This window comes from Gallus gallus, chromosome 3 (assembly GCF_016699485.2).
Source record: "Gallus gallus isolate bGalGal1 chromosome 3, bGalGal1.mat.broiler.GRCg7b, whole genome shotgun sequence".
NCBI lineage: Eukaryota > Metazoa > Chordata > Aves > Galliformes > Phasianidae > Gallus > Gallus gallus.
In genome coordinates this window covers 75,798,777-75,824,171 of record NC_052534.1, presented here as the reverse complement: position 1 = coordinate 75,824,171, position 25,395 = coordinate 75,798,777, and the positions used below count along the sequence as shown (strand labels likewise).

The 25,395-nt window shown below is 42.7% G+C and overlaps 1 protein-coding gene across 7 annotated transcripts in view; it reads right to left on the bottom strand.

The window, feature by feature from the left end:
* Positions 1 to 5,560: 5,560 nt before the first annotated feature.
* Positions 5,561 to 25,395, bottom strand: part of LOC101749895 — a 79,345-nt gene continuing 59,510 nt past the window's right edge. For 4 of the 7 annotated variants that reach the window (XR_006939025.1, XR_211992.5, XR_006939027.1 and 1 more), the window contains 2 exons: positions 24,436 to 24,597; positions 10,838 to 12,278 (listed from right to left, as the gene is read on the bottom strand). Coding sequence is in view for 2 of the 7 variants with exons in the window: in XM_046939791.1 (XP_046795747.1) it covers positions 12,164 to 12,278; positions 24,436 to 24,597 (277 nt within the window). In the remaining 5 variants the exon portion in view is untranslated. Of the gene's footprint in view, positions 7,160 to 8,975; positions 12,279 to 24,435; positions 24,598 to 25,395 lie in introns of those variants that run through there. The other 3 variants (XR_006939026.1, XR_006939024.1, XM_046939792.1) reach the window with 3 other exon arrangements.

Below are 25,395 nucleotides of genomic sequence, written 5' to 3'. Positions count from 1 at the left end.
CAGCCCCAAAGCTCACCAGGTCTGCTCTTTGCAACCAGAAGCTCTTTCAAACTTATTTTCTCTTATCCACCAGGGAAGTACATTTTTATGCTGGTCAGGATACTGCTGGTGAATTCTATTTCCCTTTCCCATGTGCAACCTGCTGTATCTCTTGGTGATACACCTAGTAGCCTGCTTTTTCATACCTCTGAGAAGTTGTTTTTTACTGACTTATGCATCTGATTTCATTGACAGGACAAAGGAGAATGGCTTTAAACTAAAAGAGGGGAGATTTAGGTTTGATGTTAGGAAGAAATATTTTACTCGGTGGATGAAGAGGCATTGGCAAAGGGTTCCCAGAGAAGCTGTGGATGCTCCATCCCTGGAGGTGTTCAAGGCCAGGTTGGATGAGTCCTTGCACAGCCTGGTCTGGTGGGTGGCAGCCCTGCCCATGGCAAGAAGTTAGAACTAGATGATATTTAAGTCCCTTCAACCCAAGACATTCTATGATTCACATCTGTCTGCTTTCAGCATCACAGATCTGTCCATGCCTTCCTTGCATGTCTCCACCAACAAGAAGACTCCTCAGGCATCTCTCAGAGGGCCATTTCTTAATACATTTTAAGAGAATTCTGCAGTGACCAGGGGGGGAAATGTTAGCACAGAAATGGTCCAACACTTTGGACAAAAGTTAATAATCTAGGAGCTGCTGCAATGACCTGGGTGAATTAGAGGAGCTGTCAGGAAGGAAATGAAATGTAACAAGTATAAGCTCAGCATAGTTAGAGGAGTTACAAAGGCAGCTACAGAGCAGGGTATCCGTGACTGGGCAAGAGCAATGAAGTGAGAGAACCTGCGGTAATCACTCATGAAGGAATTAGGATGAGTAGTTAATGAAAAGCCATAATTAAGAAAAAAAACAAATACAGTCTTGGGAAAAACCGAGATGGAAAATAATACGAAAAATATTACCCAGAATGTTTTGCTGACATCAGCTGAGATGCAGTTACCAGAGGAGTTGGGTTTGTTCCTTCGGAAAGTGAGGGAATCCCCAGGTGAGAAACCACGCTCCAGAGCCTCCATCCCTCCAGCAAAGCCTCTGCTTGTTAACTTTTATGCATGCGGCAAGGTCAATCTATTTTCGGCTGTTTCTGGTGCTGAAAGAGCAGGGAGGTATTAAACCATCTTTTCTGGATCAGACGGGAGTTTTCACATCTTTATATTTCACATCAGTTTTTTAAATCTCTTGCTAGTACACAGAGAGCTGAATCCTAAAGCTGTAGCAAACGTACAGGGAGGGAGAGTTTATCTCCTGCTCACAGAGCACAGTCGTACACACTGTAGGAATTATGCATGATGGTGGGCAATGCAAAAGGAGATGTGACATTGCTGATAAGCAGGTGGGAGCCAGCTGAGCTGCAGCTGGGCAGCATCTAATGTCTGACTGAAACCACACTGTGACTCCTCTGAGTTTGGTGAATTTCCTGCATCCAGGAGCTGCCATATTGTATGGCTAGCAGGAAGGAGGAGAAGAGCTGATAGCAGGCTGGTTGTCCAGCCTCTGCACGCAGCTGGTGGAAGGAAAGACTGCAATACTTGAAGGTGCAATGTCCAAAGCCCACAGTGGGCTCACTGTAATTGCCTGCCTGCCTTGGTTCCTTTGGAAATCCTCTCACCCACAGGAAGAGTTACAGACTTAGGCTACCCAAGCCACTACACTTGGTACTGGCTTAAAACGGTGAATCAAAGAGATGAGAGCCAGTTGCTAAACAAAAAATAATGGTTTTATCACAAAATAGGAATTACTTGAACTAATGTAAAAGCAGAATTTGTAAATGCATTGGAGAATGGTTAGATGGCAACGGTGACACTTGCCAGATCCCAAACATGAATAAACAAGGTAGTCTAAGAATGCAACATTAAGGAGCAATGCCAGCAAACGTGATGAATGGAGCAGGAGCCTTCTGTGGCTCTTACTATGTCAATGGAAAGTCCTTGTTGCCATCAGACCCAGAGGGAAGATGCAAATTTCTGGCTATGCATCCCACTCTTCCACCACGGTTGCAAAATGAACCCTCTCAGCCCTGTTGCATGGGGATACTTCCCAGGCTGGAGTGCTGCTTGGTCACTTGCACAGAAGCTGGCGTGCATTGGGTGCAGTAATAAATAGGAAGGGCTGTGATGCAGGGAGGTTCTCAGGGCTGATTTTTTCATTGCTGTCCTCCTTATCCCTCTATTTGCCATGCCAGCAGACTGTTCTCCAAGGAGAGTGATGGATGGTGCACTGGGATATGAGCTGAAATGAGTGGAAAAATAGCTAGCTCTTAGCAGAAGATGCAAGTGATGGAGGGAGACAAAGTGACCATCTGTCTACTCAACTTCCCTTATCCTATACAGACAAGAAACTACTTTAATAGTCAATATTCCCTCTGCTCCTCACCCACCTGTCTCTGCAGCCAGCTCCTGCCTGAGTTCTTTAGTGTCCCTAAGTGAGGGGAAGGGAAGGGAATCAGGGCTGTCTTACCTCAGGAAAAATATTCACGCGGATAACTGCCTGGCCTACCCTTTGATGTAATAAAACTTGATTATCTAAGTACAACTGCAGTAAAATTGGATAGCGTTGGGCCCAGTGTCCATTTTAATGGCTTGGTAATTCACTTTGCCCGCAGCCATGGAGAGGCTGTTACAACAAAATCCTGCTGCTAATAGACAGGAGGTCAGTCTTATCCATCCTGTCACAGGTAGATTACTACGGCTGATATTGCTATCGTGGTAGTGGCTCTTTACCCTTTGGAAGTAGGGAGTCCCTGCTTCCTTCTGGTACACAGGAGGAAAAAATCAAATAAGTGTTTTCTGTCTGCAAAAGAAACATGGTGCACCATTAGTGCAGTGCTGTCTACAGGGTGCTGCGCTTTGCAGACATTCTCTGACAGCCAGATCTGGAGATTGAGGAGATTTTTCCATGTTTAAGCATCACAGGATGGATGGTGGAGGTGGAAGGGCTACCAAAATAACATTATGTGCTGTTGTGGTTCACTATGCACAGACCTTATGCATGCTCCAACATCACTGAAACCAGGAATTCTGTATGTGTGTTGAAGTTTGTGTGGTTCCTATTAAATCTGCGTGAACCTTTCGGAAACCACTGGAGGGAATAATACTCTTCCATGAGGGCTAGAAGAGGTTTTAAATATTCCTTTACTCAGTGGTACCTGTCCAAAGAGAAGCCCAAATTATGGGCTAATATGACAGTCATGGCACACAGAGTGGGGATTTTAATGCAAAAGTTTGCTGGCATACAATGGACTCTAAATTAGAGGTTAAAAAACCAACACAATAAATCCTTCAAGTGGCTAAGGTTTGGAAACAATAAGTAAGGCAAAGAATAGCATGCCTCAAGAGAAAGCCCTGAGACAGACAAGCTCTTTGTGCTGAATTCTGGATGAAAAAAAAAAGGGAAATTTTGACTGAAGAAAATGTTTCCTTTATTCCTGGCACCCAAATAAAAAGGGTCGCTTCAGAGAAGTATCTGATCATATACAGACGAAGACAGGCTGACATGTCTATGGCAAATACAGGAAGCACAGAGGTTGCAGGAACCAGTCAAGAGGGTTTCCAACAACCAAGGTAATAAAGTCTGTCTGAAGTTATCACCACTCTGCAGCCTCACCTAGGGCTTTTCACCACAGTCCCCAGTTGCCCATCATACACAGTTCCTTAGAAGTGACTTGAGCTCCCAGGTCCTCCATGGCTGAGGTGCGGTTTGAAGTTGTTGGGCTGATCCAACCAACTTTGAAATAGGGAAACTGCTCCTGTCAGTATCACAGACTGTGTAACAATCAGTGGGGAAAAGCAGGTACTACCTGCCTGTGATTCATCTCCACTCCCTTAAACGCCTACCTGGGAATGCGTGAATAAGCCTCTGGAAGTGCTTGTTCCTTCTCCTCTGGGTAGCAGACCCTTGGATGCTTGGCTCTGACAGGTAACCAACCAACTCATGGGCAGCTTTCACCACAGCCTGTACATTTTCTGCCTGTCTAATCCACTGAAACGCATACAAGCATGTTTTGTTTTCATAAGCACGAAACATTTTAATTCCGAAACAAATTTACCTTTTATTTATGGGAATCTGAACAGAATTACACCAGATCAACGTGGACTTATTTGCCCCCACAGGCTGTACAAGTGTTTATTCTTTTCTTGTTTCATTTCATTTTATGTTATGGTGGTTTTGTTTCGTTTTGTTTTGTTGTTTTGCTTTCCATACAGCTACATTAAGGAGAAATATTAACCCTACACAATGTATGCAAACACACTTCACTGTCTGAGCAGAAGGAATCAGAGCTGGGAGCTGGGTGATAGACTATAATTCATCAGAAGGTCTGACACTGCATTATCAAAGGATACTTTTCTGTATTTTAAGAAACCTTTTTCCAGCAAACATTCAAGTGCATTGTTTGATCAAACAGTAACAACACTTTAATCTACATTGTGTTCTTTCCTCAAAATAAGAAGAGAATAATGGTTCTGTTTTAAAAAGGAATCCTTTCAGAAATGCTTTTAGAGACAAACATTTGGAGCCAGGATTTTTCTTTCTTGGAGAATTTAGTGTTTTTCTGGTATAGAAAACATATTCTTAAAGTCCAAGATGACAGATAATGGGATTTATTGGTGCCACAGGTAAACATCCCACACAAATGGAAGCCTTCCCCATCCTTTAGCAGAATCAGACAACCCAGGTCTTCAATGCAGGTCCACTGAGGCTGCTCTGAATTTCCCTGCTGGTGCCAATGAGGTCTAGATTATGCCTTCAGATGATGAAGGAAGATGTATCTGATCCTACCTACTTATTTGCATACTCAAACCCCATCAACTCAGTGTGAAGTAAAGGAGACTTGGCAGAAGGTGCTAGGAACTCAGCACTCTGTGAAAATGGAGAGAGGCAAGCTGGGAGATGGGTAAGACATGGGTGTAGGGCAGCCCAAGCAGCGTGGAGATCAAATTCTCGTCAGCCTTGTCCACAGCTCATTGCCAAGATGTGAATGGGAAGGAAACTGATACAAAATACTCCTGTTCTTCACCTACATAGTCTGCTCCTGAACAAGGTCATCACAAAATAGAACTGATCTCATAGAATGATTTAGAAGCACCTCAAAAACTTGTGTGCTTCTATCAACAGCAAACTTGATCCTGTAATACTTCCCTCTTTCTCCTTTCTTTTTCTTTTTCTCTTTCTCTTTCTTTTCCTTTTCCTTTTTCTTCTTCTTCTTCTACTTCTTTTTCTTCTTTCCTTTCCTTTCCTTTCCTTTCCTTTCCTTTCCTTTCCTTTCCTTTCCTTTCCTTTCCTTTCCTTTCCTTTCCTTTCCTTTCCTTTCCTTTCCTTTCCCTTCCCTTCCCTTCCCTTCCCTTCCCTTCCCTTCCCTTCCCTTCCCTTCCCTTCCCTTCCCTTCCCTTCCCTTCCCTTCCCTTCCCTTCCCTTCCCTTCCCTTCCCTTCCCTTCCCTTCCCTTCCCTTCCCTTCCCTTCCCTTCCCTTCCCTTCCCTTCCCTTCCCTTCCCTTCCCTTCCCTTCCCTTCCCTTCCCTTCCCTTCCCTTCCTTATTTCTACAGAAATTAAATTAAGGTTGGGATTAATTTCTTCACATACAGCCTCTGAAAAGAACATCGTCTGTTCTAACCTACTTCCAATTCTGTTGCTGTTGGGCAGCCATCGCCAGTCTGGAGGCCAGTCCACCCCATATGGCTTCCATACCTCCTTGCCAGGAATGTAAAGCATTAGTAAGAGCTTTGGGATTGGTAACGTCAGGTGAAACAAATGCTTTCTGCTATGACACAGGTATTACTCTGAGCCTGACCAAGGTCTCATTTACTGTAGGCTCAAAACTGCATAGCATAACTCTTTCTCTCTTGGCTGTTCCTTTGAAAAAGATTAGGTACCTGGCAACTTTTCATATTCATTTAAAAATTCAGAATGCAGCCAGACAGCACCACAGTCAATCACGGCTATTTTTTATCAGGACATCATCTGTTTCAGGAAGTCAGGGGAAGTCCTATTTAACCAAGCGGAGCAGAAGTTGCTTTCCACATCTTCCCCTTTCCTCTGACTATTACATTCCCTTGTCAAAAGTTCCTGTACTTCATCTATAGTTTTAGGAACAACATTTACTGGAAGCTAGAGAGATGAAAGTTAAAACCAGAAAGTTAAATTAAAGAACAAGTTATTCAGGATACTTAGGCAGTAGCAAAGACAGGCCACTGTTTGTCTGACTCAAAATCTCTGGATCATTATGACTATGTTAGGTAAGATAATGGTGGGGATGATATAATAAGGAATTCTGTAAATGCAAGGGGTCAAAGTGGAGAGCTGAGATGATCTTCTACCTGTGCTTTTTAAGTATGCCTTATGACACGGGTTTTTTAAAGGGGATGAGGGAAAAGCAGTATTTCAGATTTGCCCATTTGGCAGACATTAATTCAGCTGAGCTAAGTAACCTGTAAATGGAACTGACAAATGCTATTATCCCAGCTGCTAAGTTTTTTTTCATTTTTAATGAACACAAGAAAGACCCATTTTTTTTTTCCACAGAAGACCACGTCTGGGGATTTGCTAGAAAATTCAGGGTCACTGATTTGTTTAAAGCAGAACAAAATACAGCTACCTTCATTTTTAATAAGCAGGTAGGATCTGTACAGAGCACAGCCCCAGCATGCCATGCAGTGACCAGAAGCATGGCCATCCATCTCAATGGACTGCAGCCACGTGTGAGATGTGCATCAGGCTGCAGGACTCAGTGCTGAGGGCACACTCAGGTGGTCGCTCATCAGCTTTAGCCAATCCAAAAACTATTGACTATCCACAGTGACTTCCTCCTCATATTTTTGAATAGGGATAGGAACCTTCCCCCCCCCCCCAAAGGAAAATCATAATTCTAGATTTTGTGCATAATTTTCAGGCACATTTCAGTCCCTTCCTTTCTACATGTTTCTATACTTCTAGAAGGAGGAAAAGAAGATATAACAAAGTATCTATATAATTTTATGAAGCTGAAGGTGATTAAAAAGCAAATTCCAAGGCAAAAGCACCAATACACCCAATTGTTTGTGAAACTGTGCTGACCTGCTTCTTGTTGATGCTGGCGCTGCACATTGCCATTCTGATTTCCTGCAGCCATGTTCCTGATACTATAGAATGGAAGAACAGAGATGAGACTCAGCCTAAGCATTTAGTATTTTACGGTATTTGAAGTACTTTATTTTAACAAATGAGCTCAAATATATCACACCAAGGTATTCCAGAGCACGTTACAGAGTAAAAAACTGAGCCCTCTTAAGTAACTTTCAGGAATAATGCGGAAACCATTTTCTCTGTATTGGGAATGGGTTGGTTGTGTAAGATCTCTACATCTATTTGACAGCCCATCCTGCAGGGACTTTCATGGCTGGATCTGGCTCCAATCCCACTGGGGAACCTGCCTCTCTTTCCTGTCTTTGTGCCACTGAGAGCTGGGTAAACCTATGTATCCTGTTACACAGATAGTACAAAACAGTAGGATGCAGATGAAGCCCAATAGCACACCTGGAAAATGAGTTTACTTCTATTCCTGTTCATTTATAAGAGCACTTGCATTTTTGAAACTTCGTAAATGTTGATGTAATTTGCATTTAACTCAGTTACTATGTTGTGCGATTCACCAGAGCTCTTTAATTCAGGTTACAAACCTTATTTTCCAGGAAGCCAGGACAGACTGCATGTTACTCACCAATCTAACTCACTCTGTCTGGACCTGGTTGGAAAAGGGTGGAGACTTGCACAACAACAGCGAGCAGCACAGACTCTGTCACGTGGCTACCAACAGGAATTACAAACTACATCAAGTTGAAGAAGTGGATTGAAAACCAGCTGAATGATGTGCTCAGTACTCATAGAGAAGAGGGCTGTACTGCCATCCAGAAGAACCTCCCCAGGGTGTAGAAATGGGGTGAGAAGAACGTCTGGAACAAGGGGAAAACCAAAGTCCTGGCCTGGGGCAGGGACATCCCCGGGAGCCACTACATGCTGTGCTCCAACTAACTGGAAGGTAATTCTGCTTAGAAGGACATGAGGGTTCTGGTGCACACCACACTGACAAGGAGCCAGCAATGCACGCTTGTGGCAAAAAACAAATAAAACAAAACAAAACAACAAAAAACCAAACCAAACCAACCAACCAACCAACCAAAAAAGGCCACCAATGCCCTGGCTGAATTAGTTTTCAACAAATATGAATTAAAAAATAATAATGAAATCAGTAGTGCTCATGGAGAAGTTCAGTTCTTCCAGATATTTCCACATCAGGCCTTCAAACACTCAGGTAGTAAGGATTTTCTTCTCCAATGCTACCATTTGTGCAGCAGTGGCTGCCAGAAGTTGGCCTATTCGGGTGTGAGAACTGTGATTTAAGAGCCTGCCAAGCAGCAGCAGATTGAGTGTATAACACTAAGGAAAGAGGAACGATGCTTAGAATTCACGCTGGGTCAGGGTCTGAGATCACAGTCCTGGTTATAGCTCTGCTATTATCCAAGTTGGCTCACAGGCCTACGCAAGCCTGCAGCAAAGCAGCTCACCAGCTGGGGAATCCAGCTTGTAATTCAGGGAGGGAACAATATGGCTTCAGTGTGAATGCAGTTTTCCAGACAGCATGGACCCTTGAATACTGTTTGGCATAAGCACACAATCTGCACATCTGTCTGCTACGGCTAAAGAAAGGAAAATAGGTGTCACCTGAGAAACTCGGGCTTTTATGAATGGAGAGTTGCTGCTGATGGGGAAATCTGCCCTGTCACACTCACCCCCACTGCTGCCCCAGCTTGCCCCAGAGAGCCCATATAGTGCTACGACAATTTTGCCACATAATCATCTCTTTTTTCCACGCCCCATGAATGCAGGCATAGTGGGATGACAGGATACCTCTCAGTTCTGGGTAGTATCATATGATTTGAACACGAGGAGAGGTTTTACCTTACATAGTCTTCACGATGGCCTTGAATCCTTGTTTCCATTTCCTCATAAAAAATGGCCAGTTAACTGCTCCTGTAGTTACCAAAAAAAATTCCCAGTCATCTTTAGCTTAAGAAGAAAAGAAGAAAAGTTTCCCAGCTGCAATTACCATCATATCCTCTATCACAAATGTTCTGTTATTTACCTCTGTTTATTTAAGATTTTACTCTTCTTAATCATGAGAATTCTCCTGAAAATCTTGAGTGTATTTGCTTTTCTTCAGTCTGGTAATATTTGATTACAGCCGTGGAACAGTAGGTAACCTCTTGTTTCTAAACCTGTAATCATGTATATAGGCAATGTATCATCCATGAAGACTGGGTTTTTTATTCCCAGTAATGAATCACTTTCTTCACTCCACTGTACTCTTAGCCTCATATTCAAAGCCTCTGCTTGAGAATGTAGTAAGGAGCTGTTATAAGGATGAACACGATGGAAAATCTGGTAGTTAGAACTTAGTTGAGTATCAGTTCAATCATCATTTGAGTTAGACATGTTTTCTTGCGATTCCATACATAAAACATGGTTACATAGACAGATGCACAATTACGTGTGTACACATTCTCTTCTCCAGTCAAGGCTTTGCTTTTGTCTTTCAGAAGAATGAGCATTCAGTCACCGAAGGTAAAAGATATTTAAGTTATATCTGTACCCAGCTTCCCCAGACACCTCGTCAGTGGGAAAGTGCCATGAAAAAAGCAGGGGCAATCCATCCTATGAGTGAGTCTATCCAGAGAGGAGTGGAAGCATGTGGCAAGATCTAGTCTGTGACATACAAGGCTTGTGCATCCTCCACATAGAGCCAAACGCATTACCAAAATCCTTATTACACATAAGGAATTCTGCTTATGTTAAGAGTTTTGCATTCATAGTCCCCAGCGCACATTGGAGGGTAATACAGATTTTGGATTAAAACCAGATGTTAACATCTGTGCTCCTCCACTCTACACTGAAAGATCATCCCACAGCCACACAACCCTAGCAAAGGGTTTTCTTTATCCCAAGCCCGTATATACTCTGCCCTGGGTTTTGAGCTGTGCCACATCTTCGTATCATGACCTCTGTATCTGCAATATCACAGTGCTTAACTTGACTGACTAACATGCTCCTTGCCTCCAGTATCAACATTCTTGTGAATTTTAGTAATACAGTAATATAAGTAAAGGAAAATCAGGTTGCTGAGATATCCAGTCAAGAGTGGAATTTTTATTTGATGTAAGGAAGTAGCTTACAGTGAAGATGATACATGGAATAATTTGCCTTCTACCAGAAAGGACAAAGAGCTGTATGTCAGCAGAGGCATACAAGCTAACTTTGTTTTAGCTGGGAAACATATAATAAAGCTATCAATGCTTAGCAACCTGAGATGTGTACAGAGTAAGTTCTGGGATCATTTTGCTTTAGGGAATTTTGATATGACATCCACAGTAGTATTATAGCAACACATATATACTGTAATGATGATAAGGTAACCATGGCAATGATGATAAGACAGGACTGATTCCAACATACTGTAAGAGGTATGTCATAAGAGGAGGGATACATGAAAATATAGAGTTTCAGAAAATGAGTATGTCAAGTACATGTGCTTAGGTTTAAAAGCTTCTTGTGCGAGGGATAGTTTACTTTCCCCATAAGAGTATTGCCTACCTCCTGTTCCTTTGTTCCTGCGAGGCCAGAAAAACGGTGGCTTTGGAAGGGATAACAGGCTGTTATTTTGGCTTATGAGGAAGCTATCCTTATTTTAGCAATAGAGTGAGTTAGTGTTGTGATTGGCTTCTGGATCAGCGATACAAATATCACAGTTAGTAATATGCATGTGATTGGAATCCGGATGTCCGAGTGTTTTATTGACTTTAATCTGGGGAAAAAAAAACCTGAACTCAGACCCATAATTGCTTTCAAAATTAAGGAATGCTGTATTATCACTAGAAGCTGACCGTGATGTGTTAGGTTCAAGCAGGTGACTGCTGGGGAGCCTTGTGCTATGCTGGCCAAGATCAGGGTCACACAGTCTCCTCCTTGTGCAGATACGGGAGTCCATGGGGTTCTGCAGTTGTGTTGGTGGTTCCTTGTCTCTTCACAGGAGGAAAGGTGAGGAAGATGTTGATAGGAATGGAGGCTGCCCAGCTCTCCAAGCTTTGTGGAAGATCCAGCATGTGCCCAATGCTCTGCACCACTTCAATGAATGCTCTGGGTGAGCCCACTTCTTTGGTATAGTTCCTACTTGTGCTGCTTGGTTCAGCTGGGACCTGGCCTTCCTCATCCAAAGGCTGATTTCTGGCAGGTTTTCTTGTCTCAAGAGTCATGTAATTTAAGAACAAAAGATACAGCCACGTGCCACGTATTGGAGCTGCACTCAGAGCATGCCATCCTCTGTTGTAATCTGACAGAGGAAAAGAAGAGAAGCTGGTGAAGTATAGGAACCCATCAGCGAGGATCTTTATGGAAGAAGAAAAGTTGTTCTTCAAGTACTAACCAATCTTGTAAGCCTCACATAGACAAAATTCTCACTGATTTTAGTGAGAAATTTCCTGTTAGAATTATAGTATTCAGTTCACTGCACTGCATTTCTTAAGCATTTGATTGCAAAAATGGTCCACAGGTCCAGCAGGCTTGGATTAGCACTATTAAGGACACTCAAGTTTCCAATACTTTGTGTTTCAGTCTTGAAATTTCATGACAGTATCAACTGTTTCTGCTCTTTCCCATTTTGAAACAGAAAGGAAAAATACAAATTTGCAACATCACAAATCTGTTTTGCATAAACCCTTGGGCCAAAGCCATCTTCAGTGTAACTCTATTGCCTTCAGTCTTATTTTCTTCCTTCCTTTCACTCCAGAGATGCAGTTTCTGTAGGCAGTAAGATCATTTGGTGAGAAGGATTGCAGAGATTATCACAAACAGATCTCAATCCCTAATCTAATCAAAATCTCTGTCTAATACACTACACATTAATTCTGAGTTCAAAGCGCTGTACACTTACTGATGTACTTGGCACCCCTTGGACCAGGCAGCAGGACCAGGAGATGAATTCATAAAACAGGAAATGGATCATGGCCAATTAGCAGTGCAGGAACCGTGGCGGGTCATTTCCAAAATAACAAATGAGCCTGGCAGGCTGGCATGTCTTTGTGCAGTGACCTGAGTCAGGCAAACATCAGACGATATTCCAGCGCTGCGGGCAGCTGCACAGCCCAGTCCATGGGGGTTCCCTCTGGGGCTGCAAGAAGGTGTGGGAAGCAGGGCTGTTCTGCAGGCACACTGCAGCCAGGAGGGTAGAAGAACCAAAGAAACTTGAGATATAAGTCAAACTTGTCACCGCAAGGCATTTACAAATTGTCTGAACTATGGTCCCCATTACTCAAAGCTTGGCTCTGTCCAGGAGGGATATCTATCCAGCAGGGAGGATGGGGAAAGACAAAGCTCAGATTTCAGCCAATTCCTTTCCATGATCTTTTTCCTTAGTTATCAAGAGGAAAATAATGTTTTAAGAAGCAGGGTAGGTCTAAGAGCCAGAGTACAGAGTCCAACAGACTGGGCAAAATGGGAACAAACCCGACAAGCTTCTCTTAGCTGCAATACAAAGCAGCAAAAAGGGCAGAACGGAAAACAGCAAGGCGAGGAGGATTGCCTTGGTTTGCCCTTGAGCACAGCAGTGGGCACTGTCTTCCTGGGAGGTTAATGGGGAGGCAGCATGATGCCTCCAGCTCATGGCTGTTGTGGTGGGCACCTGCTGGTTGGTGAGGGTGGCACCCCACACAGAGAGAGAAGACTCTGTTCTGCCATAAGAAGATCCTAGTAACACAAATACTGGGGTTTTAATGTTTAAAGATGGTACTGTTGAACTAGGATGATCAAGTTAGTCCACTGTAACTTCAAATCAATGTGAAATAGAACAACAAATTATAAAGGGAACAGAATCCTCTTTTTATGACACAAGAGGGTACATAAGAGAAAGGAAAAGAGTAAAATACAAAAGAACAGGGAATAAAGGTATTTGAAAAGCTTTTCCTCATGGCTTTTGTTTAAAAGAAAGCATTGTGTTTGTACGTACCTAATCTCCCTCTCTTGCTTTGCAGGCAAAGAACGAGTGGGAACTCAAATTGACTACTTAAGTTCCATTATATATATTTCTTTACTGAAACCATCCTAGTTTTGCTGTGTGCCAGAACAACATATGAAAACCCTCTGAGTGACCTCTTGCATCAGTCACACTTTAGATTTCTTTCTATCATCAAGGCCTTCAGCAAATAGTCACCTCCATGGAAACACTTGGGGGCTGGGAATAAAAAAAAATTTGATTTCTAGAAGCTGATACATCAATTGATGAGCTATAGGTGGAAATGAAGCCAAAGGCAACCTTCCTGTAAAAGAAAAGAGAGTTTGAATCGTAGCCTGGAATTAGGCTGTACAACACGTATTCCTGACATCAGACCAGTTTTACTCATTCCTCTTTCTGTGCTTGTTATTGAGGCTATTACAGATAAACATGTTGACAGCTCATCTTGGAAAAAGAAACATCTTGGCTCTGCAGAAAACCACCCTCACAGGGTGGTGCGTGTGGCTGCATAACCTATACCAATCCTGGGGCAGAAAACTACATCTGCTTAGGCAGGCAGAAAAACCTTCCTGTTATTTTCTAGTTCTTCAAGTCTCGATTGCGAAACCACGCAAGAACTAGATGTGGTGGGTTGTGCTGAATTGTTGAGCATTTTGCATCGAGAATGAAGCTGCGCAGAGAATAGAAATTCTGTTTAATGTAAATTTTCAAGGTCTTGATGTCAGTTTTCACTGCAGTTAAGTACGAAACACTTGTGCTTCAAAATTCTCCTAGAAAACTTTTTGAAGATTCATTTCAGGTTGATCAAAATACATTTCAACGATGAGGCTGTTTTGATTTTATTTCACAGCAACGTTATCACAATATGAAATGGAATGCTAAATTAAACAATTCAAAGGAAGGCAATGCTTTCAGAACAAGAAAAAAATAGTGTTTAATTCCCAGAACGTGAAAACAAGATGATAGGCTGATATGAGAGCTACTCTTGCTGTTCAGACTGAAATATGGCAAAATCAACACAATTCTGTAATAGAAAGTGGTATCAATAATGTTTTCCTGTCCAGCACTCATGGATGGGTATTAAAAGAAATGTAAGCTATGAACAATTTATCAATATTAATATTTTTCTTGTTGCAAAAACAGGTTTATCAAATAAGTAATAGAACTAGATCAACTACGTACTTTTAAGGGAAACCAGGACCTTCTTGTAAATAAAGTTTTGTGTTACTGTAAAAATGGGTTTTTTTTTGGTACAGACTTACCTTTTTAAAACCATTAAAAGGTAGGAATCCAAGAAGTCTGGTCTTATCAAATAACCAAATGACCTTTTTTTAAGGATTGTATAAGAGATTGGAGACTGTGCTATACTGCAATAGGCTCATAACACTGTTTGAGCCTTTATTTCCTTATGGGTGTTATAGGGAAGTTACATTGTCAAATTATCCTACCAGCCATGACAGCTGAATAGGCAGAGCTAGCAGAAGCTATAGGATGTAAAAAATAATGAGAATTCCATACGAATATGCACAAAACTAAAAAGTTTTCCTTTAATAAGAGGGCCCAAGACTGTCACAGCTACAAAGTAAGTTGGGAACCACAGTAAAAGAAGCTTCTTGAATTTGAGATGTTCTTGTACAGGAGCTGGAGAAACAGGAAATTCAGCAAGTCCAGAGCAACAGGAGGGAATGCTAGAAAGTGGGAGGCATCACCCACCTCATCCCTGGGGACCAGGACCAGAACAACCTTCCAAAGGAATGGGCTGACTGAAGGACTGTGTTAACTCATAGGCTGGGTGAAGTGAAACAGCAAGGAGCACAATAGCGCAAAATTTAAGTTTATGCTTCAAAACAAAGAAACAAACAAAAAAGCAACAGCAACTGTGAGTTTACATTGGCTAATTGGAAAAGACAGATAATGAAGAGCTGGGTGAACTTATCTAACCACAGCTCTGACCTTACCACAGGAAAAATACGCCAACTATAGAGCTATTTCTATTTAATACATGAAAGCATTAATTTCAGGCTACAAACTCAGTATGGAGACTTCATCTGAACTTTTGCCTACTACTATAATCATTCACCTTCCAGAAGGAGGCTTAAAACTGGAGCAGGCAAAGGAAGGGCTGCTGGTATGATCCAAGGAATGGAAACAAATACGCAAGCAAAGATGGAGAGAAGTTATTCTTATGCTGCAGTGAACCATAAACTCAACTTAAGCTATGAAAATATGGTGTTTTCCTGAAAAGATTATCCTGCAAGGAAGCAGCTCATGCAACACCCTGTGCCTGGGACAGCTTGCTGAAAGCTAATTTACCTGTTCTTACACTGTTCTGTATCAGCCAGTTTATGGGAGAGGTTGGCACGTGCAGTCTCAGAAAGCAAATGCTGAGAGGGAGTCTGATTGCCATCCATAAATATGCTAAGAGAGGAAAAGGGGAATCAACAGAGAGGAAGAAGTGCTAACGAAGCTCAAGGACTACCTTGGCACATGGACAAGTGGTAAAAACGGGCAATGAGCAAATTCTGGAAACCTGAAGAATGATTTTAACCATCCAAACAGGACAGCTCCAGTGCAGCCTTCTTGCAGAAAAATCAGTAGCAGGAATCTGAATTGGTTTTACAGTTTCATCAAACCGGAGCTCAATTAATATTTTAAAGAGATTTCATGGCACAGCTGTTTGAAATAATAGGGATCTGGATTCATTGATCCAGAAGATTGCTTCCAATCCTGTCTTCCTAAAGTACAGCTGTAAATAAGCCAAGAAAACATGAAGGTCCTAAAAAAAAAATTAAATCAAAACCAAAGTGGTTAGAACAGAAAAGAGGTACAAAGGGCAGCACACCATCCCAGGAGAAAAAGGAAATCTGAATGGGAACACAAGAGATGGATAACGGAGGGAGAAGGCATTAGGCAACACAACAGAATCACCTAGTAAAAATAAGTGGTGACAGTGTCAGAAAGGGTGTGATTTAGTGTCCTTATTAATAATCTGTAGGGAATGTGAGCTGCACACAATGGGCTTTCACAGATGGCTATGGCACGGGAGGAACTGTAGAGCAAGTCGGGATGTAGAAATAAGATGATGTGTGGAGACTGGGTACATTGCTAGAGAAAACAACAAGACAAGTTCCCACTTGTAAGCATGATAACATACCCGAGGCAAAATCCTCCTAAACACTTGTAGTCAATAGCAAACTGCTGGCAGGAATACTAAAATACTTTGCGATGAGCGGCTGGTCAAATGAACATAAGTGCATATTACAGTTTGGCTGCAAAAATGCTGATGAAATTTTAAGGTGTGGTTCCCTTGATACTTGTATCAAAGCCTATTTTCTACATCATTTTAATGCAAATGTATCTGGAATAATTCATTCAGGGGGTGTTGCTGTGTATGGACAAATTGGAACAAAGACAGTGGGGAAACAAACATTATCAAGAAACTGTCTTAACTGTCTTAAAAATCAGATTTAAAAGCTCTGCTTGTACTAACAGCAGAAGTCCTTTCAGTCCTGTTTTTTTCTGTGACTCCACACTACACTCCATGCTAAGCAGATAGCAGGCTCAGAAGACAGAAGTGCCAAGGGGGAGGAAACAATTTAGACTATTACATAGACACAGAAGTGCCAAGTGGGGTGAAATTAGCAACATGAAGCCACAGGCTGACTAGTAGGAAAATCTCTCAAGATGTATTCAGCTGGAGAAAGGCTGCCAGGGGACTGGTGGAAGCCTGGTCACTCAGGGTTTTTACAAGAAGGCTGGACAAAACACTAGAAAATATACCATAGGGAGCAATTCTCCTCTGGCAAAAAGCAGTGGAGCAGATGATCTAATAGGCTTCTTGCATCTCTAACCTCTGAAGTTCCATGATTTCTCACTATAAAGCACAAGATTTCAAGAGGAAAAGGAAATAAATTGAAGGGAAAATGTTAGACAGACAAAACAGAGAAGAGCTGGAGAACGAATGGAGTTCTGTCCTTTCGCTTTTCTGTATCTAGAGGAGTTGCTCCTGGCACATTGTTTTCTTGTCAGGGACACTTCATTTTCTCTTCCTCTCACTTACCACTTTCTCTCTCTCTCTCTACAAAAGCAGAAATAGCCACTTGGGACTGCTGATGTCTTTCTGAGGAAGGATGCTGCTCTCATGCTTTGGAACAGCATCAAGGCTTTGGCCATTCAAAACATAAAAGCCTCATTGTTTTCTCTAGGAAAGGATTTCTTTGTGAAGCAAGCCCCCAGCAATACATATATCACAGCATAAGCATACAGCATATCAGCCTTGCTTCCTTCCTGCATCACCTTCCCCTCTGTAACAGTAAATGCTCTCATTTAACCACTTTTATCACTTCTCCCACAGGTACCCTGCTCTGTGGCCTGTGCTGCCTCCCACAGCTGATACACCCCTTCCTGAGCTTGTCCAGTGGCCTTTGGCTCTTTGATTTGCATTCGAGGATTTCTTGGAAACACACTTTTCTCTTAGCAAAGGGGCAATTAGCCAAGTACATTGAGGCTGTATGGCAAACAGGCATACAGATTGTAAGGTAAATAGGTAGAGGACCAGAGAGATTATCACATTTATAAAGGAGTAATAAAGAGCTTACCCATGTCCTGGGCTCACAGAAGGGCTCCAAGAGAGGTGATCTCCAGATAGAGATCCTTCCTCCTTGAGCGTCAGCCCTTAAATGGGGTCAGGGAGAGGTGGAGCCAGACTACACCCCTGCTGGTCACTCAGGTGAAATTGCGTTCACCTGTGCCCCTACGGCTGACTCAACGCTCATCTCAGGTGGTCAATCAGAGGTTCAGGCCGTGATTCAACAGTTCCCATTCACCAGGCCATTTGTTGAATTTAGGCTGGAAGGCGCCTCTGAATGTCATCTGGTGCAAAGCCCTGAAGGGGCAACTGCAAAGTTAGAGCAGGCTGCTCAGGGCCTTGTGTAGCTGAGTCACATTTTTTTTAACCAAAATTTTAGAAGTATTTCCAAGGGTTGTGATTTGAGAGCTTCTCTGGAAAGCTTGCTTCAATGCTTCAACATACTCATTGAGAAGATGGTTCCTTTAACTCAGTTGTCATTTCCTCCAGTGTAGTAGGCCTCTCTCATCTTTCCTCTTTTCTAAGATAAGAAAACCTGCTCTACCAGCCTATCCTTGAACATCGTATGCTCCAGCTCCTGACCGCTATAGAGACACTACACTAGAGTCCCACTAGCTTGTCTACACAGAAAGTAGGAGTTTGAATGCCCAGAACACAGATAACAGCTGATTTCTGTTGTGTTTTTAACTGATGGTTTGCACACTTGTTACAGGTTCTAAAAAACTTGCTATGAATTTTGAAAAAAAAAAAAAAAAACCACAAACCCAAAACCTTTGCTATTCTCATGTTTTTAAGAGGCTCTTTCAGAAGCACTTTGGGAAGAAATACACTATTATTAAGGGTGTTTGCTTGTCTGCGTGTACCAAAGCCTGATTTCCGGGGAAGCTGAGCATTCTCAAGACCATACTAGCTTCAGGATGGATTGTGTGTGAACAGCACTTCCAAAAAAACAGACCATTTTTTTACATCTGTAGGTCAGGTTTTTCAGTATGCATTTGGACATCTGAATCCCATTCAGTGTCAGCAGGAATTACAAGACCTCTGGTGGATTTGAAATCTTGAACAGTCCTCATGACAGGCAAATGCATTTTACAAGGGAATAATACACTGATTTTTGGAAGTCATTACAGCTTTGACACACACATGGGTCAGATGTGCAAATAACAATATGCACCACTGTCTGTTGTCTCTTTATTAGAGATATTTGGAGAGAGCAAGTAGATGGGCTGTAATTACAAGAGAGCAGCTCACAGTCATGTATGGCAGAAAGGTTTTCCCAAAGTGAAAGCTTTAGTAACATTTCCAAAAGACATACTCATACTACCCCCTGAAAAAGAAACACCTTTAAATGACAGTAATTATCTGAATGCAGTTTTGATCACAATAACTTTAAATTGAATGGACTTTTTATTCAGGGAAATGCTTCTATTTCTCCTGCAGATTTCATGTACTTTCTCTACGTAGCCAGAAACTACTTTATTTGTCAACAAGCTGCAACCAGCTTCATCTGTATAGCTGAACAGCAATGCACAGAAGGGGGTTATTCAGCCTAGAGACATTGTCAGGATATGAAGGATTCTGCCTCAAACCGCAGAGCCCATCCTGGGACAGTTACCTCCTCAGGACAGGTCAGTTCCGAGAATAATGCCCTCCAGCACATGGGCAGGTCTCTAAAGATGAGCAAATGCAGGAGAGGTGGAGTATCAGAAGACCTAAGGATGCTTTGGGCCCAAGTTTTGTTCTTCTTCCCCTTTGCCTTAGGTCAGTCCTACCTGACCTACTTCAGTCCTTGAGCAACGTGGAGTTGGTGCCAGACTTGTGTCAGCTCAGAATATGGTTTAAAAAAAAAAAAAAGGGGGGTTAAAATGAAGCTGAACTCTAAGTTGCATATAGAAAGCACTGAGCAAAGGCTGTGTGGCCTCCTTGGTATCTAGTCTGAGTCCAGAGAGATCCTGGTTGTGTCCGAGGGAAGAGAAGCTGCATGGAATGTCTTACTTAATAGGCCTGGGGGAGAAAATATTTCTGTTTATCTTGGAATACTACTGGCAGCACATACAGATTTGTCACAGTTTGAGATATGAATGACAGTAATGAGACATGAAACTTCCAGATCTTACATCTCAGCTGCCCCTCAGCACTTTTCATTTCTCACAAAAAACAGGCTCAGTTCCAGTTAGGGGAGAGTAATACTTTGTATGGGATCTTCTCATTTATTTTTAGCTACCTAAAGATCTATTCTCCCTTTTACCTAAAGATCTGTGCTCCCTTTAGAGCCAGTGGAGAGAGATGTGACAGTGAGTTTTCCTATCCCATCCTGGAGGACTCCAGGGCTGTGTGAGGACATCATGCTGGGCACAGCCCTGCTTATCAGTCCACAGGAAGAGGTGGCAACGAAACAGACCATGGAAGAGGCTTTGCAGTTCAGAAAACTGGTCTTGTGCTCAACTAAAGCACACTATTTCAGTGAGGAATGACATGAACCATGTCTTCATTCTTGGGTTTACCCACTACCTCCAGGAATTATAATGGGGTATCCGATGTTCTGCATCTAAGCACGCCAGTGCCTGAGCATCCTTATTTGCACAGACCAATCCAGGGACATGAAACACCAGTACTAATCAGGAAATCTGAAACACTTAGATGCAAACATCTATTCAATCAAAGTGGAAAAGGAAAGGCACTGAGGCCCGTCTGGCTTTCAAAAGCCTTGTTTCCAGGGGGCTGTGAATGTGACATCTGTCCTGTTCAGTGGCCGTCTTGCAAAGGACACTGTAATGATTGCCATAAGTGAGCCCTAATTTTAAGTTTGCATTCATCAAGCTGCCAGGTCTGTGGTACAGCTCGGGCCTCACTTCACGGCAGCAAGATTCGGCCCTTTTGGTGACATCCTGCAGCTCACTCTGTGCTACGTGGCCCTCGCATTCCGACAGTACTTGGGAAAAATACAACTTTAGAACAGAGAAAACAACCCATAATTCAGCTATTCCACCTGGAGGATGAAAAGGAATATATGCCTGTGACTCGTTATTCCATGCGGAGTGCCCATTACTTCTGTTGACTTCAAGGCTGCAGTCACTCACAGAGAACAGGGCGATAATATTTACATGGGGATTTCAAGGAAGACTGTTCTTATAAATTAGTAAAATGCATGAGTCATCCCAGCGCAGTGTTTGATCCAGGAGACGCAGCTATCAGCCCAGCACAACATCCTAGCATCTGCCCAAAAGGCAGCACACTCTCATTAGCACGCTGTTCCTGGGAGCTAAGCAGGCTGAAGGTTGCAGGGAGGTGCTATTGTTATACCAGGAGTAATTCTTATGTTTTATTGATAGCCAATAAACTGTGTGCTAGCCCAAAAGCAGAGAGAGACAGAGCGAGCGGGCTGGTGGAGGTATCTGTTATATAACACTCGAACACAAGGCGGGGAACTGGCCAAATCCTTTTCAATTACTTTTTCTTTTTTCCAATAAACGTCAGGTGTGGGGAGGGAGACCACCTCAACGATTTAATAACAAATAAGAATACATTCATCCAGACGTGTCACCTGTGAATATAACCCCCAAATAATGCGCTTGTATATTTTTACAGCATTTTTTCCATTCTTCTTTTTTCCAATAATAGAAATAGATTTCCAATAAAAGAAATAGATCTAGGTGCATTCATCCTAAGATTTTCCCAGCAATCAGTTGAGTAACTACTTGAGGGAAAGCAAACAAGCATGTGGAGCTCAGACCTTGCCCACACGGCAGCAATAGTGGTATTTTCAACGACCAGAGCTTCTGGCAATGTAAGAACTTTTCCAGTGAGCCATGGAGAACAGAGATCAGGTGATGCTCCAGGACTCTGTGCAGAACGGACAAATGTGGGTGCTGCACACAAGCTGTGAATTAACATGGGTGTCAATTAACCTTGCAGATCACAGGGTTTATTTGGCTGAATTATTTACCCCAAAGATAAAACACCAAAAGAAAGAAAAGCGTCATTAAGTAGCACAATCTAGCACAGAGTTTAGGCAGCGAACCAAGTTTCCGAACAATTTAATTTGTAAGGGACCTAAATTGTACTAGATTATCAAATCAAGTGGAATAGAGGGTGGCAATGCATTTTGCATTCGGTGTGCGGAATGTAATAAGCGCGTTATTTCATTCCTGCCATGTCCCAGCCTGAGTTACGAAGAGAAGGGGATGTTTCCTCAGTAGGGTAATTTTCCATTTTTTATCCATTTTCAAATGCTGTCAAACAGCTGTCATGAAGGAGAAACGTTGCCGGTTTATCACTGAAGCTTGAAACCTGTTAAATGTGAATGTAAAGTGGAGCACTACACATAGTCCCAATACAATGGAAAGAAGCTTAACTGTTTGAAGTCTGTCTTTGGGGAGATTATACCCTGGCAGAAAAGGACAATAAGAGAGTTTTGCCTTGGGAAAAGAGAGATTGACAGGTCTGCGTGTTTTTCCGCAATCAATATTGTAGACGGAGCTCTCCTTACATGGCGGAGTTCAATTAAAGAAAAAAAAACAACAAGAATTTGGGGGAATTCCCCAAAGAGTTCAAATCCTTCCCGGGAGGAGGGAATGGTTTTTTCAAGATGAGCTTGCATGAAAAATTCATGTGGTGGATGGATACATTCATACAAAAAGAAATTTGATAAATAAATAATTGTCTTAATTCTTACTGCCTCACATAGCAATTGCACATCTGTACTGACAAATTTAGTTTGCAAAACTACTCCTCGGTGTAAACATGTGTAAAATTAAATCACCCATAAAAGCAAAATAATACGAGAGGTTGCACATGCTAACTGAAGCAAACAGCTCGGACTGAAGACTCTCACAAGGTCCAGGAAATAAGAAACTGCCACATGCAGCCAAGAAGCCGATACAGGGATGAACACAAAGAGACAGACAAAACACAGCATGAAAACGGGTGATAAGCAGAGATTTGCAGCCATCAGGAAGGAGAGAAGAGGAGGCAGCTGCAAAGACAGGAGGCCGGAAAAGATAGACGAATTGGGCTGGAAATATATACAGTTATGATAACAGCTATGAAAGAGATTACATGAAGCTGCAATTAGCTAGCTGTACTCGACTGCTATTCAGTCATACTTGCATCACTCGCTCTCACTCCCCTTTTTCCCCCAGTATTGGTTGTGTAGGGACAACAGCTATCTTTGATGAAGAAGCATTATGTACACAATGGACAAATGAAGCACTAGCATGGTCTACAGTCTCTGCATCTCTGGGCTGTGGACAAATGCAAGAGGAATTCAGAAAAGCCCACTGTCCACCACCGCTTGTCGCCCAAGTGCACTTCTCTACAAACAAAACACGACCATTAGGTGTAAATGGAACATCCCCCATCATTCAGTTCCAGTGATATTTTCTATAGCCTTTTCTGTGTCTTTTACCCCTGTCAGTACTACTCCCTAGCCCTTTTCCTCTTCTGCATGCTTGTCTTCTGTGTCAACCCAACTCTTCCCTTGCCTGGATACCCTTCCACATCTCTTCTTGCCTGCCTGCCCGTGCTCAACTTCCGACTCCGTAAAGAGCTTTTCCACGTGTTTTGTTCATGATCCCTCTCTTCACTGTCACCATCTTTGGTGTGGATTTGTCCGTGCCAAGGAGAGCCCTGGGATGCAAGATTGAAGCACCCTTTCCTTTACCTTCTCAATGAATCCCAAGAACTTGCTCTGGGATGACAAACTCCTCTTGAACAATTCCCTACTGACAATGAACTTGGCTTCTTATGCAGGCCAAACAGACATGTGACAACAATACTTCCTACAGAACTGGAGTCGTCCTAGAAAAGCTTTTATGATGGTGTTTGTAAAACTAGAATTAAGTCTTTTTCAGTGTGTTGTGCTACATTAACCTGTGCTCTGGTTCGACTCATGGCTGGGACCACTGTGGGAGTTGTGGTTAGACACTCTCAAGAGAGAGAATATCAATGCATAGTACAAAGTGCTTGTTTTGAAAGAGTAATCTAGAAATTAGAGGTTGATGGTTCTGTTTAGTAACAGGATACGTTCATACTGCATTGCTTTACCCCAAACACTGCCCTCACTACAAGATGACTTCCACCGAGAAGCCCCTGTGGGAAGGAGGTTGGCAGGTGGGAAAGCGATGTGATCACTGCAACAGTGAGCACAGGTGTGGGCAAGCAGTCCTTGGGCAGACAGCTGGGTTTACGTGAAACACTCCGAATTTCTGTTTTATGTATTTGTAACATTCAGCTCTGGAGCACAAAGGAGAAACTGATGTGTCTGTGCATTTTTTAAGGTCTTGTCCAATAGACCCTACTACAGAAAACCCATTTAATCTACCTCAGAGGGATGAAGGGCTGAGTCAACCCTGCTAGGATTTGAACCTATCACACCAGGGAGCCTAATTATTGCAAATGCAGTGCTTAGGCCGCTAAACCCTCCCCTCCTGCTCTAATCATCTCTCAAAGAGTCCCTTTTGATCCTGGACGGCTACGCAGCTCCGACGATAAAGGCAAAGTATTTAACAAAGTCGCCCTAAGTGGAGTAGATCATTATTCATATTACAGCAGGTTTGAAAGAGCTGGGCAAGGATGAGAACATTGTGCTGTAACAAAGATTACAGCAGCAGCACTGAGAATTGCTTCTCAGCTTCAGTCTGGGTTTTCTTTCTGCTACACAACGGGAAAATGGAGCAATAGGAGAGCTGAGCTAAATCTTGTTTGCTTTCCCCAGCACTGCATCCCTGGTGCAGAGTTTACTTGGAGGAAGTTTCATCTCACATACTCACTTCAAGGTGAGGGCTGGTATCAGCATGTGCGGGTTGTCTCTAGTGGGGCCTTGTATGCACGCATCCATATTGCAGAGCTCGGAGGGCTCTGTGGAGGCACTGGGCGGACAGCAGGGAGTACAGCAGTGCTTGCCCATGTGCAAGGAAGCAGTCAAAAAATATCTGTAAAGGAGAATGCAAACAACAGCTCTGTGAGTTTCCTTGCTCAACTCAGGATGTTGGTAGTATCTCTGCACAGTTTGTAAGGCATAAGTGAAAGCTGATGGGACTCTCTTGTCTTCATAAGGTTCCTGGTTGGAGATGGAAGGAAAAGCAGAGCTTGGGTAGTGAAAGGAAACTATTTCTTTAAACTCCTCAGAGAAAACATGTTCCATGTTCCTCTTTGAGATAACACTGCAGCTGATAATTTCATCCTTTCCTGGGAGAAAAGGGAATTTTTCTCCCTCCTTCCATTACCTGGAGGAGATGCACGGTTTCTACTGCCATGCAGATAGACAAAATTTGAAATGCTAATGGACTGGCAGTGTTTGCAGTGGGGTGATCAATTTTCTGCTGGAAGGCTGGTTGGCAGGATACCGTCCTGCAGTCACTGAATCATTGCACTGAATCACAGCCATGTTGGCAGGATCCCATTCCAAGGAAGTTCACAGTACTATCAAACACCTGCTGTTGCCATTGACTGATATTATGCAAGATCTGAAATTCTATTTATCAAGATCCCTATTTGATTTCTTCTTTCTTTTTTCTTTTTTTTTTTTCCACCCACTTCAGGCACCAGAGCATCAAATGAGTGCACTAAAACCTTCTCCCAAAAGCATTATACAATGCACAGTCTGATGCCAGGATACCAGTTCTTGTAGGGTGAAATTCTGCTTTTCTGACTGTGCTGATGCAGGCACCAAGATAGCACAGGATACAAAGGCATACAAGCATTCCTACAGTATGCATTTTGCAGGATTA